Below are 20,019 nucleotides of genomic sequence, written 5' to 3'. Positions count from 1 at the left end.
ACCAAAACTCTCAGAAACAGGCCTGTGTAGCTTGGCAGTGAATGAATAAGTCACTCATACATCTCTTGGGTGACTGACAAGTTTGTTGCCATAGCAACTCTCCCATTGAGGGAGGTCTGCTTGCACAAGTTGTCCGCCCATGTCCCAACCCCACGCTACCTGAGGAGGAGGGGCCAGGTCAGTCCATTCCTTATTTATAACTCGCTCCAACTGAGGGGGAGGGATCACCAGGTTGACTCCCTTGCAGGCTGCCTGCTGGAGTTACATCCACAAATGTTTCTGAAGCAGCCGGGTGGCTGCTTCCTTCTTCAGTTCCTGTGTCTGCTTGGACTGGTTGGTGCAGTCACCAGAACGTACTACATTGGGATTGTGGAAGAGTATTGGAACTATGTGCCGCAAGGGAAGGATGTTATTACTGGGAAGAGTTTCTCAGAAGACAAGTGAGTGAACTCGGGGTCCCCACAGACTCCCCAGTTTGACCTCTTTGCAACTCTGGGTCAGGGAGGTTGTGTTCATTATGTAGCTATGATGGAGGTGACCTGACCTAGATGGAAAGGCAGGTTTCACTTCTGCCTGAAGATCCCGAACCCAGGTGCGTCTGTGACTTGTGAAAGAAAGTCTCATCTCTCTATATTCTGAGCCACCTGCTATTCTTGATTGCAAAGAGACGACCAGGTGCTTTGAATAGTAGCTTTTTCTTGGCAGCTTCTAGAGGATGTTGGAACTCTGTTAGAAAGAAAAACAAAGGAAAATTTGTGAGAATTCAAGGACTAAGTGTCAGAGCTGTTTTCTTAGTTATGTTTTAGGAACGAGCTGTATTTACTGTCTGTATATAGTCTTGCTTTCCTTTGGTGATGTAAGATGTAAAATACAGGTGGTTATAACAGAAGTGGCCATATTTGAAGAGTTTCCTGTGAGCCTACTTTGAAGTGGGTCTTTCTCTGTTGAGCCATTTGACTCTCTGATCCATTTGGTCCCTTCATCCCAAAGACCAACGCCTTCTCAATGCCGGAACTCACGAAACATTTAGTGAAGGTGGTACTGGAGCATCTCTGGCTTTTAAGTTTAGCTTCCCTCCTGTCCAGGGCTTAGACATCTTACTTATTCTGAGGTCTCCCTCTGAGGCACCTGCTGGCTCTGGAGACTTGACAGTGTGCTTTCAATTCTGAGGGTTCTCAGTGTTTAGGATCTGGCAACTTAATTTACACTCCTTTCTTGATACACAGAGCCCATTATATTCAACATCTACTTTCTGTTTCTAAAGAAGAGCTTATTTGTTTAAATTCAGGAATGGCATAGGGTCTGCCAGTAAATCTTCTAGAGTCAGCTCTCTCTGTCTAGAGAGAAAACCTAAGATCCAGTTGACTTTGATATTCAGCTTCTCGCCATTCTAACACAATGATGACAGTCCTGTCCTCTGTTCTTAAGAAAATGAGGGTTCTTCCAGTGTGGTGGACAAAGGGTTTTTTTTTTTTTCTTTCACTTTGTATTGAAAGTTTTTGTTGGATTATTTTCAAAGAGAGTATTTGATACACTCTTGTCCTCTGACTTCTGTCCTTCACGGGAGTGGATTTTAACGTATGAGCAAGACATTAAAAAGTTCCCCATTTCTGAAATTAGAGCTTTGCTGACAGGGAGAGAGGTCGCTGGAAAATGGCCAGTGTGGGTAGCTACAGGGCACGAGGCTGTTCAGATATGTGCATGGATTGCGATGTGGCCAGTATGGCTGTGGGCTTTGTCTGTTTTTTTGACCCAGGACTTGTATTAGGGACTCTTAAACCTGCCGGAGGCTCCGAGGTTGACTCCTTGATGTGGTTTAGTAGGCAAGTGGCTTCATCCAATACCTGGCCTGGGTCCCAGGACCCACGTTCCTCTTTCCTTGCAACCTTCTTCTTGGAAATGTTGACCGGTTCTTCCCCAGCTAAACCCAGCTTTAAAGGAAGAGAGAGATCTTAGTGGCATGAACTTTCTAGAAAAGTCTTCAAGAGTGCGTTTCATCTCACTTGCTGCCTTCTCAGAGAAAAGCTGAAAATGGTCCTGAATGGTCAGTGGCCACAACGGCTTCCTGCATTTGTTTAAAAACCTCCAAATAACGTAAATGCTCAAGACTAAATTTCCATAAACTTGTGTACAAGAAGAAAAGGGGGGGGTCTCTCAATAAGAAGAAGGTGCTTTTAATAAAGGGCAAGGCCATGGATGATAATTCTTAGGTGAGAAAGAAACTAGAGGTGTGGAAGCCATTTCTGTGGACCAGATTTGCATGGGGCAGCCTCCCATTAGTTTTATCTCCATATAGATGGGTGTCTAGCTTTGGAAGCAGCTGGCACATGGTGATGTCACATTGATGATACTGGGTTTCGAGGAGGCTTTTTTTTAAACAGAGGGTCATCTTTGTGAAGAGATGTGGCTATCTCTTGAAAGGGAAATGCAGATGAACCATGGTGCTTACTAAAGAGTTATAGGCCGTGGTGGGTGGCTCAGGGAGAGTCACTAAGGAGTATCTTTGTAGTTGGCAGACTTGACTGTAGTCTCCAAGACATACCCAGGCCATGATGGAGGGACATAGATGAGCCCGTCATTCACACTCTGGACTCATTCAAGCACCATGGCAACAGAGGAGAACGCCCACCCACTTATATTGAATAACCTTTCTTTCCACAGAACCAGTACAGCATCAATATCCTATTGTATCTTTAAAGCCAAAACAAGTCCCTGTAGCAGGATGGACAGACTCCCTCTTGGGAGGCCATTGTTGGGGTACTCAGACAAATGTTTAGCATTCAGAAGACCCAGGGAGCCAAGTACCTTATGTTTCACCACAGGGAAGCAATCTTGACAAACAATCTAGACTTGACTTCTGTCTTAACTTGCCGTGCAAATACCAGTACTATGTATTTATTTTTCTAAATATGGCTAAGGACAGAACTTAAATGAATCCCTAACATCACTTGAGCATCACATTTTATTTTTAAAACCAAATGAAAAAAATTCTACCTGGCTTTCCATTCTAGACAGATTCCCACCAGCCTTGAAACTGAACGCTTAGAAGACCTAGGAATAAAAGTGCACCTATGTGGTTGTTTGGGAGGGCTCTGTATCTTATTTTATTTGTTCTCCCTGTATTTCATAAGTAGACTTTTAAAAGAATGTGAGTCTGTGAGTGGGCATGTCTGTGTAGTGGGCATGTGTGTGTAGTGGACATGTGTGTGTAGTGGGCATGCGTGTGTAGTGGGCATGCGTGTGTAGTGGGCATGCGTGTGTAGTGGGCATGCGTATGTAGTGGGCATATGTGTGTAGTGGGCATGTGTGTGTAGTGGGCATGTGTGTGTAGTGGGCATGTGTGTGTAGTGGGCATGTGTGTGTAGTGGGCATGTGTGTGTAGTGGGCATGTGTGTGTGTGTAGTGGGCATGTATGTGTGTAGTGGGCATGTGTGTGTAGTGGGTATGCACATGTACAGGCTCCGTCCGGTGCCATGGGTTCCCTGGATCTAGCGTTACAGGCAGTAGTGAGCCGCCCTCATGCTGCTGGGAACCGAACTCAGATCCTCTGTAAGAGCAGTGTATGCACTTAACTGCTGACCTACTTCTCAGCTTCTCTCCCATACTCTGTACCTGCCAACTCCTTCTTTATGAAGTTCTGTCCTACAGCCCTGCGAGGATCTAGTCTGGTTCCTTTCTAAGTGGACTGAGGTCCTCCACAGACACACGGGCTGTTCTTCCCTCTCTCCCCTTACCTCTAAGGCTAAAGTCTGAGCTCCCTGAGGACAGAGGAGAACAGTCCAGCTCACTGACCCCTCTCACTACACAGAGCTGTGCTGGTGGCTATACCATGTGCTGCAGGCCAAAGGCTAGACCCTCCAAGTCTGGAGTCAAAACAAGTTGCTCTCTCTCTCTATGTAGCTACTCTGGCTGCTCTCCCTTTGGATAAGAAAAATTGGAAAAAATTAATAGGAGAAAAGAGAGTAAATGTCAAGTATTCAGCAATGCAAAGGCATTTGGAACCCCACAGTCAAGCCTCTGTTTGGTCACAGTGTTCAAAAAATACAGCTTGGACTGTCAATCACCCATGTTTCCGAGAAAATACGGGATGTCAGAAGTGTGTCTTACTTAGAAACGTGGTCTCTGTGCGCTGCTCTCCCTGTTCCCTGGGTGGAATGGGGACACTGGTTCCTTTGATTTGCTTGGCGTCACTGTCAGCATTTTGATCCATCTCTGCCAGGCCTGCTGGGCCTCATAAAGAACTTAATTAAGGTGTGACTGTGTTTCAGTGGGAAAGCCTGGCCTTTAATGGAGCTGAGTGGGTCATCTTAGTCAAAGCCAGCGTTCTTACCACAGGCCTCATTAGGCTAGCACTGTGCGCGGCTTCTTCCCAGTGGAATGCAGGACTGCCTATGAATGTGAGGTGCACTTGGTCCTGATGCTGGCTGGGCTCTGTCAAAGCCTCAGCATTGGAGGAGGTACTAGAGAAAGCTTGTCTTCCTGTCACCACAGCAGCCCATTGGTACAGCAGTGTTTGAAAAGTGACTAGGTGCAGGGCCTATGATGTTCACCTGTCCGAAAGCAAGGCTGATAGAGGGAACAGGAAGGTGGCAGAGGGGATTGCAGAGAACAAAGGGGATTGCTTCATTTCATTAGTACTTGGTCTTGGATGAACAGCAACTTTAAGTTCCTTTTCTATTGGCATTGTTATATCTCCATTGTCCAAGTTGTGAACTTGGACAGGAGAAATGGTTCTGAGGGGCAAATACTTGACTTGTAAGTGTGAAGACCTGAGGTTAGATCTCCAGAACTTACATATAGCCAGATGTAATTAGGTCATGTGCATCTGAAATCCCAGCACTCCTGCTGTGAGACAGGAAGTGGAGGCAGGAGAATTCCTGAAAGTTCTGGTCAGTGAGCCTCGAATATGCCATGGTAAGCAAGGGAGATCTTATCTCAAACCAAGTGGAAGATCAAGATGGTTGTCTTTCACATGTACACCGTGGCTCTCTCTCTCTCTCTCTCTCTCTCTCTCTGACTCTCTCTCTGTCTCTCTGTCTCTGTCTCTCTGACTCTCTGTCTGTCTCTCTGTCTCTGTCTCTCTCTGTCTCTCTGTCTCTCTCTGTCTCTGTCTCTCTGACTCTCTGTCTCTCTGTCTCTCTCTCTCTCTGACTCTCTCTCTGTCTCTCTGTCTCTGTCTCTCTGACTCTCTGTCTGTCTGACTCTCTCTCTCTCTCTGACTCTCTCTCTGTCTCTCTGTCTCTGTCTCTCTGACTCTCTGTCTCTCTGTCTCTCTCTCTCTTGCACACACACACACACACACACACCCCACCACCACCACCACAACAACACAAGATTTCTAAAAACCATGAACAGCTTGGAGCTCCTGTTGTATCTTATACCGAGAAGTGGTTGGTTTCAGCTCTCCAAAAAGAACAGGTTGAACAAATTAGCATTTTGTATTTGCTAAAAGGCAGCTTAAATGTGAGCAGTCAAAAGTTGGTGGACTGCGTGATGGGGATTGTAGGGACGATCTGTATTTTTGGCCCAGCTATCCTTAACAGGAGGCTTGCTCCTTCAGAGTATTCATGCCGCATCGGCCTTGAAAGGCCTGTCACAGAGAGCTCACCCAACCACGTGGGAGTGTAGCTCAGTGGTAGGGTGCTTCCCTGCGTTCGAGACCCCAATTTCTATCTCCAGTACAAAGAAAAATGAAGAAATCCCAGTGAACTAATATACCTCAGTGGATACTCAGAGGAGACTGGAAAATAATGCCATTTAGTATGTGCTTCTACATGGAATTCAACTCTGTCATGAAGAAAATGGGGGAGCCATTGACACTATGAGAATCTGAAAGCTCCTGTCTCCTCTACTCCAGCAGTCAGGGGCATCTTCCTAGTCCCTTTGCCCTCTTCCTGCCTCCATAGCAGGGCCCCTGTGATCTAAAGCACATAGTGTGGCAGCTATGGGTCTCAACATCCTTCCTGTACTCTGAGTTTTGTATGTCATACAGAGGTCCACCCCATTCTTGGCGAGAGGACCAGTAAGCACAGGTAGACTTTCCCCAGTGTGACTTCATTTTCCTCTTCAGAGAAGTGGACCTGACAAAACTTGAGGTAGATTGGTTCCCCATGCCTGCGACCAAAGGGCTACAAATGAAGTGAATTCAAAGACCAGTTAGTCATTTTCTCCCAGTTCTGGAGGTTACAAGTATGAAATAAAAGCCACACTATTTGTGGGTCCTAAGGGACAGTGTTCCTTGTCTCTTGGACTCTTGAAGGTGTCTAGCGTTCCTTAGCCTGAGACCAATCTCTACAACCTAGACCTCCATTTTCATAAGGAATGGTACCACTCTTTTATCTCAAGGACTTCTAGAGATTAGGAAAGAGAAGACTGAAGTGACTGCCTATCTATTTCATCTAAGAAAGCGCTGCATGAGCTATGTTGTACTAGACACACTTGGTCACAAAGTGTTGTGGAATTTTTTTTGTTTGTTTTAAAAGAATTATTTAATGTATACAAGTACACTGCAGTTGTCCCCAGACACACCAGAACAGGGCATTGGATCCCATTACAGATGGTTGTGAGCTATGTTACTGGGAATTGAACTCAGAACCTCCGGAAGAGCAGTCAGTGCTCTTACCACTGAGCCATCTCTCTGAGGAATTTTTAAAACACAAGTTCTGTGTACTCCAAGGGGCTTCTGTGAAATTCAAATAAGACAAAGTAGGACCCAAGCTTCAGGTGGAATTACAGGACTCATAATGAAGGAATTATATGAGAGCACATTACCCAGATAGCTTTTAACAATTACCCATCTAATTAGGGAAGGCGTGGCTTCTGAGTTTTAATGTGGAATCTGCCTCCACCCTCCAATCTGCCCAGTGCTGGTTGTCCTGATATGGTCCTGTTTTCATTTTTGTTACTATAAGAGCTTCACATCTGCCCTGGTCACATGTTCTGCTGACACTAGCATGCCACTCATCTTTGCCCGTGTCCACACGCCTCTATCGCTGTGCCTCTGTAGGGCACAACTGGCATCGAGCTCAAAAACATGGCATTGCCATTTTCCAGGGTGTAGGTTCCCAGTCAAGAGGTGGAAAAATGAACCCCAAGTGTGCAGAGGATGAAGTTCTGGTGGGGTGCACACAGTTTGTGAACCATAAACTCTTAGACTGTAGCCCAGATGCCTACCTCAGCACAGCTGGAAGTTTCTGACCACTGCTAATCTCACTCTCTCTGAAGGGCACAGTTTCCCTCAGGGTGGCTCCTCAGTCACAGCAATGGCAGAATTCCCCTCCTTGGCTTTTACACAGCTGCTAGTGAGGGGACCTCTGGCCTACAGTGGGTGTCTTCACAGGAGAACCCGATACCTCTCTCTGAGTCAGCAGCTGTTCCTGTGTTCCATTCCCATGAGCCTCTGCTTCTTGGGAAGGATTGCCTTCTAGAATTCACAGCAGAAGGGCTTTTGTCCTATGACTTCTGCATACACTGGATACTCACAGATGTTTGCTGTGTAGATGCTCAAACAAAATCTTGCTCAGAGCATCTTGCTTTCTTTTCTTTCCTCCCCCGCTGTTTTGAATGTCTTTTTAAAAAATACTATTTTAAAATTTATTCTTTTTTTGATATGGTCTTATTTGTTTTTAATTTTCAGTATTTTTCAATCAAATTGTTTACTACAAGTCAGGCAGCAGGGTCAGGTGGATCTGAGTTCAAAGCCAGCCTGGAGACCTTGTCTCACAAAACAAACAGCCCAAACAAAACCAAGCAAAAAACAGGTCACTACAGATTTTGTTGTATAACAAGGACAACAACAGGAATGATCTGTAACTCTGGCCACACACTGGAACCATGTATTCACCACCAACCAGGTTACAAGGTCAGTGACAGCCTTCACATTTCAAGGGCTTGTTCACAGAGAGCCATGGGCTCCAGGGACAGCCGTTGTCTCAGAACATGGACTTCCTGGCTGCTTTGATCGTGAGCTGTCACTCCTCACAGAAGCCCTGCTGTCAGCAGAGGAACAGAGGGTCTTACAGCGACACATGCATTGACCCAGAAATGCTTTGTGCCTCTTCTGCTGACACCCGGTGTGCTGGGAGCTTGGCGTTCCAAATTAGTGCAGGACTAGGCCCTTTTCACCAGGAGGCAGACAGGCAAGCTCAGGAAGGTTCTACCCAAAGAATGATTTGATAAGAGTGTGGACAATATGGAAGCGATTAATTTGCCAGGAAGTCTGATTCAGTGGCCCTAAAATGAGACAAAGGTCCTTAGCGATGTCAATGAGGCAGTGCCTGTTGACATCAGAGAACATCTGCTACAGAAACCCCAACCATGGTCAGACATTGAGGGACAAGACTGACACCTGTCTAAGCACATGCAAAACCAGTCACAGTGTCACTCAGGGGTGAGCCAGGTGACATGCTGCCCTGCCGTGGGAAGTTGGCCACCCTTTCTTCCCTCTGTGCTCTGTCCCCTTTTGTTTGATGGGTTGATCCAGAGGGTGATGGGGAAGACTCTGGCGAGATTTGGGGTTTGGGTCAGTACCTTGTAGAAACAGTAGTGTGTGAGCATGCCTGCTCAGTCCACATGATCTCCTGTGTGTGGAGAAGTGTGGAGGATCCTCCAATAAAGCCTGCTGGAGTGGCCAGGACCGTTGCACAACCTCTTACCCATCAGTCCGAGCGCAGAGGCATAGCACAGGGTGTCACTGCCCTGTTGTGTGACCCAGTGTCTGTCAATTGTTATCAGACAACTCTGCCCACACTGGAGCTTGGTAGCTCGTGGGTGATTCATTCGTTCCTCTCAGATGATCAATTAGGGGCTCTGCTGACTTGATGCTTAACAGAAGTTCTCCCCATCCCTAAGAAGAAAACAAAACCACACACCACAAAAACAATGCTTTAAGTACATTTACAGTTTGTGTTCACAAATCCAAAGATTGGCCATGAGAATTCAAGGTTCCTTTGTCGTTTAGACTGTACCAACCCTAGGGTGTAGCCATACAGCCTAGACTCTCTATTCTAAGTAGAGTGTTTGATATTTTATGGTATTTTTTAACAGTAAAAGTGAGTTTATATGTACAGAATAAACACCCCCATAGTATAGTGGATAAGCTATCCCATCCCCCACCCTTGCCCATGGTCTCTGTCAGGCACCCAGTGACTTTTAGCTGCTTCCTTTGCATGTTCTCACATGTAAATTCCTAAAACACTCAAGCAGATGTGTTATATTTCATATTTTAGTCTGAAATGTTGGTATTTTGGTGACAATATAACACTGATACACACACACACACACACACACACACACACACACCCCATCATGTGGTACGGATTTGTCACCCTCTCACACAGCGCTCGCTGAGGAGCATGTCTGTCTTCGAGACTTTCTCTGTTACAGTCACTCTGTACTTTTCAAACAAGATGCCCACCTTTCTGGTTCTGTGTACCTTGGAAGCTAAACCCAGGTTGCCGCCTCTGGGTTTTGGTCCTATGGCTTCTGGGATACTTATTCTTTGTTGGTCAGGCTCCACTTTCTCATGAAGGTTCCATCGCTCATGCCATCACGGCAGCGTTCCTGCCTGGCGTAGTTAGCATCAAGGTTGGGCAGGGTTGGCACATCCAAGTGCCCAGGGAAGAATGGTGAGGCAGTGCCTGGGCAGATGAGTGATTTGGGGCTCAACCAACTGATATCTGCAAAGCTGTGTGTTCAGCTCTCACTTGAAGGCGAGGCTGACCACTGAGCAGAGAAGACAGGGAGGTGGTGGAAACACTCAACCTCCCTTCAACTAAGCCAATGGAACTTACTCTGAGGTCCACAGACCGCTCTTCCCTGGAGTCAGTCTTAGTGGCTATCTGTTATTATAAGGATATAACCCTTGGGGTCTCCCTGACCTAACTCCATCATAGGAAACTAACAAAAGACTTTTTATCAGCTCTGAACAATCCTCAGCCTGGAGAAGTTTTGCAATCTGGAATTCCCTCTTCCTTCAAAGTCATTTCCAAATATTATCTTCATGTGTACATGTGGTATATTTTTGGGACAGTATTAATCCGAAGGTCAGAAGATAACGTGTGGGGATCAGTTCTGCATTTCTACCACGTGTGTTCCAGGGATCAAGCCTTAGCCTTCAGGCTTGGTGTTGCCTTTTCCTGCTAACCATCTTACTGACCCTTTGCTTTAGCTTGCCTTTAGTGTCATGCTATACTCTGCGAAGATGCTTTTGCTTTGAACTTGCTACTGTTTGTTACTGAAAGAAAGGCAAGGTGGCTGTAAGAGGCCCTCAGGCATTAACAGGCAAACCCAGAAAACTAAAGCCAATAAAAGCATGTGTTGTATTTCTGAGGTATGATGGCCACACACTGTACCCTGGTGCTGGGTATGATGCCTGTGTCATTTGATTAGCAGGGACACCTAGTAAATGGACAAGGAAGGTGTCTTCCCTAGACATAGCGTGCCAGGAGAACAACCCTACTGTGCGCCAGGCAGTACGTCATTCACGTGTAGACAAGCCACCCTAGATCCTGAAGCATGATGCTGGCTCCTGTCTGGCCTGAGCACAGGCAAAGACCAACTCCAGAGCAGACAGCTGTGTGACCTCCCTCATTCTCCCATGAGACCCACCTCAGCCTTGATTCCTTTTTTAAGCAGTTAACTACCAGAGATGAAGCAAAAGACAAAAAAAAAAAAAAAAAAAAAAAGCCTGCCATTCTTAAATATCTGGAGGATACTTCAACTCAAGAATGACAACCCACATTCTTCAGCAAATGTAGCTTACAACACACCCCCCACCCTAACTTGCCAGTTTATGGGCAATTCAGAGGGGCTTTGTTTGCCAGTTTAGGTTTCAAAGCAAGCAGCAATGCCTCCAGGGAGTTTGCCATAGAAAATTGGGCTTTAGAAAATTAGAGGGAGTTAGGAATAGAAAAGTTGTTTGTGTTTGATAAGCACACCAGCCAAGGACAGAGCACATTTTGTAAAGTGCTGTTACTGGTTCTTCACAGAACACCAAGTATAGAGAGAAAGAATCCGGGGCTGGCGTCATGGCTCAGTGGCTAAGAGCATTGTTGCTCTTGCAGAGGACCTGGGTTGGATTCCCAGTACTCACATGGTAGTTCACAACCATCCATAGCTCCAGTTCCAGGTATCTGGTGTCCTTTCCTGGCCTCGGTGGGCACCAAACATGCATGTGGTCTACATACATACATGCAGACAACATACTCTCACATAAAATAAAACATATATGTCTAGTTTTCTAAAAAGGGAAAAATTTGAACTGACTCTGAAAGATACTTGGAAAATTAGACACAGAAAAACAAAGCAAACAAACCAACCAAACAATCAAATAACCAGCCAACCAACAACCAGCCAACCAACCAACCAAACAAACAAAGAAACAAACAAACTATAAAAAAAAAAACAGAATAGAGAAGGACAAATTATTTGGACTTACCATCTAAGGGATACTTTCCATTAGTACAGGGAAGAGATAAAGGCAGGACCTGGCTGAGCCAGAAAACAATCCTGATCCTCAAGGTCCAGTGTCTGCTAGATAAGCCCCACATTCAAGAGGTTCATCAGTCTCCAAATAGCGCCACCATCTGGAGACTGAAGGTCCAGGCACACAAGCTTGTGGGGGACTGAATGTCTAGGCACACCAGCCTGTAGGGGAAGTTTCACACAGACAAGTGCTGTGTTCCAAGAGCATGAAGAAGATGAGAACTTGGAGCAGAGAGAAAGGAAACCAGGCAGAGAAGGAAATGAGGGCTGGCTTTCTGTGGGGAGATTTTAGCCGCCCAGAGTGAGCCTCTGGGTCTTTGACTTCATTCATGTCTTCTTGGTCTGTCTGAATGCTTCTGCCTTCTGGAAGGTTCCCATCCTCTGCCCACCAGAGGATGAGTTCCTGGCTACTTGACATGTTGGCCTATGGTGTCATCACTCTGAGACACCTGTAAGGTGGCAAAGTCAGTGTTTAGAATCAAGACTGCTGGGGACGCGCAGCTAGTCCATGCTGTGCTAACATTTAATAGTCCCGAGGGCTCTGTTGAATCTAGTCCTAGAATTTTGGTATCTCTCTTTTCTCCTTCCTTCCTTTCTCCTTCCCCAAATTGTGTTCTTTCCCTTGCCTGACTCCTCTAAAGTTTCCATACCACAGCCATAAGAGTCCTTAAAACCTCATTACTCTGTGTGGAGTGTGTGTGCACCCCGGGCGTCACCACTGCTTCCCAGGGAAAGTGGAAGTTCTTCAAACTGAAACTGATGTTCTTCATCATCCACCACCCAAAGGCACACATGTAGCCACATGGACTCAGCTTGTCAGCCCTGTACCCAGCATGAAACCCACTTCCCATCTGTCCTTCACACCTCTCCCTCCCAAATGCTTGCTTTTTCCACAGCTTGTGGGTATCTTCCTATGTTTCCTTTCTTTCCTCATAGGCATGTGTCTTCTTTGAACCATCCATATTTCTAAAAAAGTTTTGCCTGAGCTGTCAGACCTCATAAAAGAAGCTCTATTGTACAATGCTAGTGGTTAATGGAGAAACTCACAAGTGGTCAAAATGCAGAGAGCAAGTGTTGGCATAAACAGGATATCTATGTCATCCCCTTACACACATACACACTCATTCACACACATATATGCATGCACACAGACAGATGCACAAACAGATGCACACAGGTACCTATACACAGGCACATGCACACATGCATATACACACATGCACACACTCATGCACACACACATTCACACAGCTTGGGAAGATCATGTAGGAGAGGGATAGAAAGACTGTGAGAGCATGAGTTTGGAGGACCAGCGTTTAACTGTGTCTTCTAGGTATGACAAAAGTGCTGACTGTGACCTCACAGCAGCTGTGGTTGCTTGTATAAGGCTTGCACACAATCAAGCCAGTTGCCTGTGTAAGGCATGCACACGATCAAGACAGTTACAATTCTAGCATGAAATATGAGCCTTCACCTGCAACTGAAGCACATGGTTAGTGGCTGCTGAGGGAGTGGGAGAAAGATTTTCTTTAAAGTTGTGGCTTCTGGTAGTCAGCCATGTTCCAGTGGATGCTCCCACACCCAGGAGTACAGAAGAACACAAAATGAACTTGGAAATTATAGCATTTTTTAAAAAGAAGACAAGCACACACACATGCACTTCACACAAGCACACACACATGCACTTCACACAAGCACACACACATATGCACTTCACACAAGCACACACACATGCACTTCACACAAGCACACACATGCACAGGTATGCATACATGTACCACACACACTCACACCATCATATGCACACACACTACACACATGTGCACACATGCACACATGCATGCACACAAACTCACAGATTGGATGGAGATCCTGTGGCCTGTAAGGGGTCAGTGTGACTTCAGAGAGCTTTGCTCTTCTTACAGTTTGGCTGTGAGTACCACCCATGCCTGCTGACTTGCCCTTTCCACATTGTCAAATTAAAAGTAATTTTGGTGTGTGGTGAAAACCAAATTAGAAACGCTAACAAGCATTTGATGACCCTTGAAGGACAAGCTGTATGGGTTTTTCCTTGAATTGCAATTGAAAATGTTTTTCTTCTTGCTTTCAGGCTTGCGACCTTATTTCTGGAGCGAGGGCCCAACAGGATAGGTGGCATCTACAAGAAGGCGGTTTATAGACACTTCACAGATGGGAGGTACTCCACTGAGATCCCCAAGCCCCCCTGGCTGGGGTTTCTGGGTCCCATCCTGAGGGCAGAAGTGGGCGACGTGATTGTTATCCACCTGAAGAACTTTGCCTCCAGACCTTTCTCTTTGCACCCTCATGGTGTTTTCTACAACAAGGATTCAGAAGGTGATTCCCCCTCTCTGTCACTGGCTCTTGTTTCTGTTTGGTCACACAGATAACTTGCTGACATTGTCAGGGTCAGAGAGCACACTTGTCCTAAAGCTCACTCACACTCTCCCTCTGTGCTCTCTCCCATTCCTCTTTCTTCTCTTCTTTATCCCGCCGCCCTCTCTTTTTGAGGCAGGCTCTCAAGTAGCTGAGGCTGACCTTGAACTTCTGGACCTGTTGCCCCTGCTCCCAAGTGCTGGGATTACAAGTGTATACCATCACTCCTGGTTTTATGTGGTACTGAGGTCTGAACTCAAAGCCTTACACATACCAGAGGAGGACTTCATTTTTCTTCTTTATGGTTGCAGACTTTCCCAAGCTGGAATGTCTTTTCTATATACCCTTTAGGAGTGTCAGGGAAACACTGGCTGAAGGCAGCTTGCTCCTCTCCACAGTCCCAGCCTGGGCTACGGGATGGCTATCTCAGTGTCGCCTGTCCCCACTGCTGTTTCTGGGGCTTCCTTTGTGCACATTTCTCTTTCTTCTCGACCCTCAAGAGCCTCTTGATTGCTTGTTGATTTAAGTAATGAAGCAGTTTTGTGCTAGACTTTTGATATGAAGATTTTCCAGGAAGTATATATTTTTGTCACTCTCTTAGGTTTTCATCATGGTAACAAATACCATGGTAATGAAGATGAATCAACCCCTAAAAAGAAAGAAACGATTTATTTTGGCTCCTGGTTTGGGAGATTCAGTTATATCTATTGGCCCTGCAGCTGTTGGGCCCACAGGGAGGCTGCACACCCTGGTTTGGAATGGGTGGCCTGTTAAAATCATTTGCTTCATGGTGAGAGGGAAAAAGGAGACAGGAGGAAAGAACTGGGTTTACTGTCCCCTCTGTGACCTAAAGACCTTCCTTTAGACTCTACCTCTTAGCTTCAGCAGAGCAACATCACCTTTCCTCAGGAGAACAAGCCTTTGACATTATGGGGCATTTCAGGCTCACCATGAGATGGTGCCACCCAACCTTTAAGTACTTCAGTCACAGTTAAGACAGGTTCTCATAGAGATTTCCACAAACATATCTCCCTAACTGCTATCAAGTTGACAATGAACACTGGACGTCACATATGCCATACCATACAACACAGCTCAGTTAACAGAAGTCTGCCTGGTGCACACTCAGAAATGTTTGATTTCTAGCATCTCATAAAGATGGTGTACACCTGTGATCCTAGAACCTTGGCATTTAAGCCAGAGTTGATGCTGTACATTGGTCTTGTGTCTTCCTGACTGGGTGAACTTGTTCATTAGTAAACAGTAGGTTCCCTGTAATTTGAGAATGTAGCACCATCATGAATAAAGAGGATTTAACCCTTATTTTATGTATTAAACTAGAAAACTTCAGGCTAATAGTTAATAACAGTAGTGTCAAAAGTGGACATTCTTGTCTTGTTCTCCGTTTTTGAAAGAAAGCAGTTGGTTTTCCTTTTAATTACACATGATGCTCACTGTGGGCTTTCCTTAGTGATCTTTTATTGAACTAAGGAAGAAGTCTTCTGTTCCTAGGTGGCTGAGAGTTTTTCATGGGAGTCCTGGATGTCATTAGATGCATTTCTGCTTCTTTTGAGGTGACTGTGATATTTGTCCTTGAATCCATTTACATGTTGCATTAATTAATTTGCAACTTTGCTATCATGAGAGTAAATCTTATTTGGTCATGAAATGCTAAATGCCTTAAATGTATAAATATTGATGGGTTTGATCTGCTAATACTTTGGTAACAATTTTCATGTCTATATAGTTTGCATATAGTTTGTTTTCTTGTGGTGTCATTGTGGACTTTGATATGTACAACTTCAAAGAGGCAGCACACAACCATACACTTCATTCTTTCTCTTGAGTGCTTGTCTGTGAACTATTCTCCAGTGCCTAAATTTGTGCTAAACTTTTGAATAGACCTCAACTATGCCCCATTAAAAACTAAATCATGCTATAGGAAGGATAAGGATAGGTGCTAGAGAGTAGAAATATAAGAAGCTGGGTGTGAAAGACATTGGGCATGGATACTCTAAAGGCTCTGGGCACTTTGCTTTTGACCCAGTACTTCAGAAGGACTGGAAAAATGTTAAATTCTTCTGTTTCCAGTTCAGTAAAGTAGATTTGCCTTCATTAAAGCTGATTTCAAGGGCATCCCCAAATCAATCATGAATAGCAGGGGGACACAGAGTTAAGATCTACAGCAAACCAGATAACCCAGGTGATGACGAACAGCTGACCCAGGTGATGACAGACAGATGTCCCAGGTGATGACAGCTGGCCCAGGTGATGACAGCTGGCCCAGGTGATGACAGACAGCTGGGTTGGAGTCTGTGCAAAAGCAAGAACAGTAGAGTGAAGTTTGTAGGAGCCTTTCTACTTATCCCTCAACAATTCACATGGCCAAACGGTCTTTTGAAGAAACCCTGATGCATTTAAATTAAACATGTAATACTTTCTTGAATGTGATGTTGACTATAAAGACAAAATGCTCCTTTTAGAAAAATCCCTTAATATAGCACATTTAGAACTGTATTTATTACTTTATTTTGCATATGGATGTTTTGCCAGCATGTACGTCCGTGTACTCTATGCTTACCTGGTGCTAACAAAGGCTGGAAGAGGGCGATAGATTCCTTGGAACTGAAATTACAGGCAGTTGTAAGCCACCGTGTCAGTGCTGGGAACTGAATCTAGGTGCTTGGGAAGAGCACCCAGTGCTCTCAACTGCTGAGCCATCCTCCAGCCTCAGTGTGGTGGTTTTAATACCGATGTTATTTATTTCTTTGGCACACAGTGTTTTAACTGAATTAAGGTTAGAAATAACTTCCAAAACGCTACACATACCATCACCTGGATATTAATTACACTTGTGGTATTTATATCTAATATGCAAGGAAAATCGTATCAGTCTGGGATATTGTCTAAATGATGGTATAAGGGTTACTTCACACCATTTATACTGTTGGTTTCTTCATCTCACCAAGTTCAAGGACAAGTGTAGCCACCTAGGGACCTCGCTAGTCTCCTGTGGTGTGTGGGAACCAGGTGGCTATCACAGCAAGAGCTACGGCAAGAGCTACAGCAATTATTCCCTCCAGCTTCATACTGGTTTCCAGCAGGATCTCCTCAGTGCCGCCATTAGGATTAGAAACAGAGGCCCAAGAACAGTTCTACCCAGAAGCCCCTGCAGTACCTTCTACAGCCATATGACCGGGCCGGAAACATTGTAACCAAGCCCGTGCTGCAGAGAGGTGTGGGTTGCTGCAAGCCGTTTAACACTTCTCTACTGAAAACTGGACAGTCCAAAACACATTAACAGGTCTGGACTGTGATCTTTTTCATGCTGTTTGCTTTTCTCTTTGTTTAGAGAGGTGCCTGCCCAGTCTGCACATTACCATAATATACACTGAGCCTCTATCCGACAGTATAACCCAAATATGACCTTATTTCTGACAGGGTCTAAGTAATAAATTTATATCTTTCTTTTTTATGGAAAATTCCTCTGACTTTATCAACAGATACTTCTGGCTTTTGTCTTTAAGTATTATGTGCCATATAGTTGCTGAAAGTTGGAATCAAAAAGAAATTTAGTGGAGTGAATAAGTATCAAAGAGGCCTATAGACTCCTATAGACTCTGTCCTCAGTAATTTGATAGAAAGTCAGACACGCATTATTTCATACCTCACTCTCCTACGTAGGAAGTGTTGCCTTATGAAGTAGATATTGGTGTGTCCTGGACTGGTTTTGCTGAAGGACAGACATCATCTATCTGAGGCTGTAGCTCAGTGGTTGAGCACTTGCCTAGCATTCTTGAGGTCCTGGCTTCCGTCCTCAGGATGAAGAACTTTGATATACAGTAGGTTTAACTATTGCTTTCTTCTCATATCCTACACTTTGTGGTAAAATTAGTTACGAAAATAACATTATATTTGGGCCATATTTCTCTTTAGGGTTGCCATCTTATTTGAATTTGACTTTTCATAAGAACCCCATTCATTAGTGTGTGCTCTATATCCAGTTCATGGTCGATGGATGAACAGTTGGACACAGGGGTGATGGTAGTGGACCTGGGGCATGTCCGTCTCATTCTCTGTCCATAATAGTCCTCTGTGCTTTACAGTAATAGGGAAAGTCCCTTTCAGGGGAAGACCTGAAATTCCCGGAGCCCCTTAAATCCATCTCATTGTAAAGCTGATCCACCATCATCTGATGATGATACTGTGTCCTGATTGGTCACTTGCCTTCTGCACACATTGTCACACTATTCCTGCACTGACTGTTTCTAAACTAAAAAATTCTATGCAGGAATCTTAGTGATACAATGTAGCACAGGGTGACCTTCCATACCTTATCTGCTGTGTGATTGATTACACACCTTACCTACCGTGTGATTACATGCCTTACCTACTGTGCACTTAACCCTCCTAGGTCTCTGCCCGGGTATTTTGATTCCAAATTACATTCTTCTCACTGCTTTGCCTTAGTCTCCAGCAGTCCTTGTGTCCCTAATACCTATCCCAGTCTTTCTCACAGGGTGGTAATATCTCTGGAAGCTGGGAGAAACCCCAAGCCTCCCTTCTCAGATGAAATGAGTCTGTACTATGCCCCCAAGCAGTTCCTACTCTGTTCCATCTTAAGACAATGACCAGTGAGAACTGAAGCCCTTCAGACTGGTATGGCAGAGTCACCAGCATCTTTATTAGGAAGACTGTTTCTGGGAGAAGCACCCTGTGTTCATTTACTCGCTGAGCTCTCCTGTCTTTGTAGGGTAGATCTCAGCCTTCCCGCTTTACCAAAGTAACCCAGTTACTAAGAATTCAGTGGGCCTCACCTCAAGTTCTACAGCAAATGCATTTCAATTCATTTATGTTTGATTTCAAAGCTCTACCCTCTCCACGGTAGCATAAACTCACTGGGTTTTAATCATCTCTCCTTTTCTTTTGGCTAAAAGGAGCCTTATACCCAGATGGGACATCTGGAAAGAACAAGGATGATGACATGGTCCCCCCTGGCAAAAACTACACCTATGTCTGGCCGGTGAGAGAAGAATATGCACCTGCTCCAGCAGATGCCAACTGCCTGACTTGGGTGTACCACTCACACATTGATGCCCCTAAGGATATCTGCTCAGGGCTTATTGGACCCCTGCTGGTGTGTAAGGAAGGTAGGCAGTCCCTACCCCCACCGAACGCTGCTGGCAGGAGAGGAGCCTGCCCCCTAAGGTTTAGTTTACCACTAATTGCTTTTTCTCTATGCTCCTGATGTTTCTTAAAGGTGTACTGAACAGGTACTCAGGGGCGAGGACTGATGTGGACCGAGAGTTTGTTATCATGTTCACTCTTGTGGATGAGAACCAGAGCTGGTACCTGGATGACAACATCAGGCAATTCTGTACTAATCCGCATTCTGTTGACAAAAGTGATGCTGTTTTCCAGAGGAGCAACAAGATGCATGGTGAGTGTGTACCATGGCGCCTAGCAGGCTTTCTGCATGAGTACTTCGGGGAAGCAAGACACATGGAAACCCTAGACCTCATTTTGCAAGATGTGTGGGCTTAGACGACAGTGATTTGATACAGGACACAACACACTCTGGATCCCAATAGTCTGTGAAAGAAAGGAAAGGCCATACACACCAGCTGGATTGAGTAGGACTGAGGAGACGGTGGTACAGAACACAGAGGGGAAATGACGCTTTGGGAAGACGGTTAAAGTGTGTGCCCGAGAGACCAGAAGGTGGCATTGGATTCCCTGGAACCAGAGTGCGCCACAGTTGTGGGTGCTGGGAATCAAATCTGGTCTTCAAGAACAGCAAGTGCTCCGAAATACTGAACGCTTCTCTAGCCCAAAGATAACATTTTGGCTTATTCTTTGAAAACGTTTACACATGTACATAGTGTATCTTGGTCATAGGATCTCCATATTTCTGTCCCAACCTCATATGTTCTTTTTAAAATTTGTCTATTTTTAACTTACTGGGTTCGATTAATGCTTCCTATATGAGCATGGCATGGCCACCTACTGGGTCGTGGGCAACCTACCAATGACCACACTCCCAGAGCAGAGGGGCTCTCCCTCCCTCGCTGTTCACCCACTGCCAGATACACACGGCACTCCTGACTGCCTATCCTCTGTGCTGGGACATTTGTGTTAACC

At 45.2% G+C, this 20,019-nt stretch overlaps 1 protein-coding gene across 1 annotated transcript in view; it reads left to right on the top strand.

Moving 5' to 3' along the window:
- Positions 1-273: 273 nt before the first annotated feature.
- The window catches only part of HEPHL1 (hephaestin like 1), a gene marked incomplete at both ends in the record, with an annotated part of 57,325 nt that continues 37,579 nt past the window's right edge, over positions 274-20,019 (top strand). The window contains 4 exons of the mRNA XM_080930531.1: positions 274-440; positions 13,595-13,839; positions 18,816-19,028; positions 19,139-19,318. Of these exons, the coding sequence (XP_080786657.1) occupies positions 274-440; positions 13,595-13,839; positions 18,816-19,028; positions 19,139-19,318 (805 nt within the window). The remainder of the gene's footprint in view (positions 441-13,594; positions 13,840-18,815; positions 19,029-19,138; positions 19,319-20,019) is intronic.

This window comes from Micromys minutus (genome assembly GCF_963924665.1).
Source record: "Micromys minutus genome assembly, chromosome: 16".
In the NCBI taxonomy this organism is placed as follows: domain Eukaryota; kingdom Metazoa; phylum Chordata; class Mammalia; order Rodentia; family Muridae; genus Micromys; species Micromys minutus.
The sequence above is the reverse complement of the archived record's forward strand: the minus strand, read 5'-3'. Positions and strand labels throughout refer to the sequence as shown.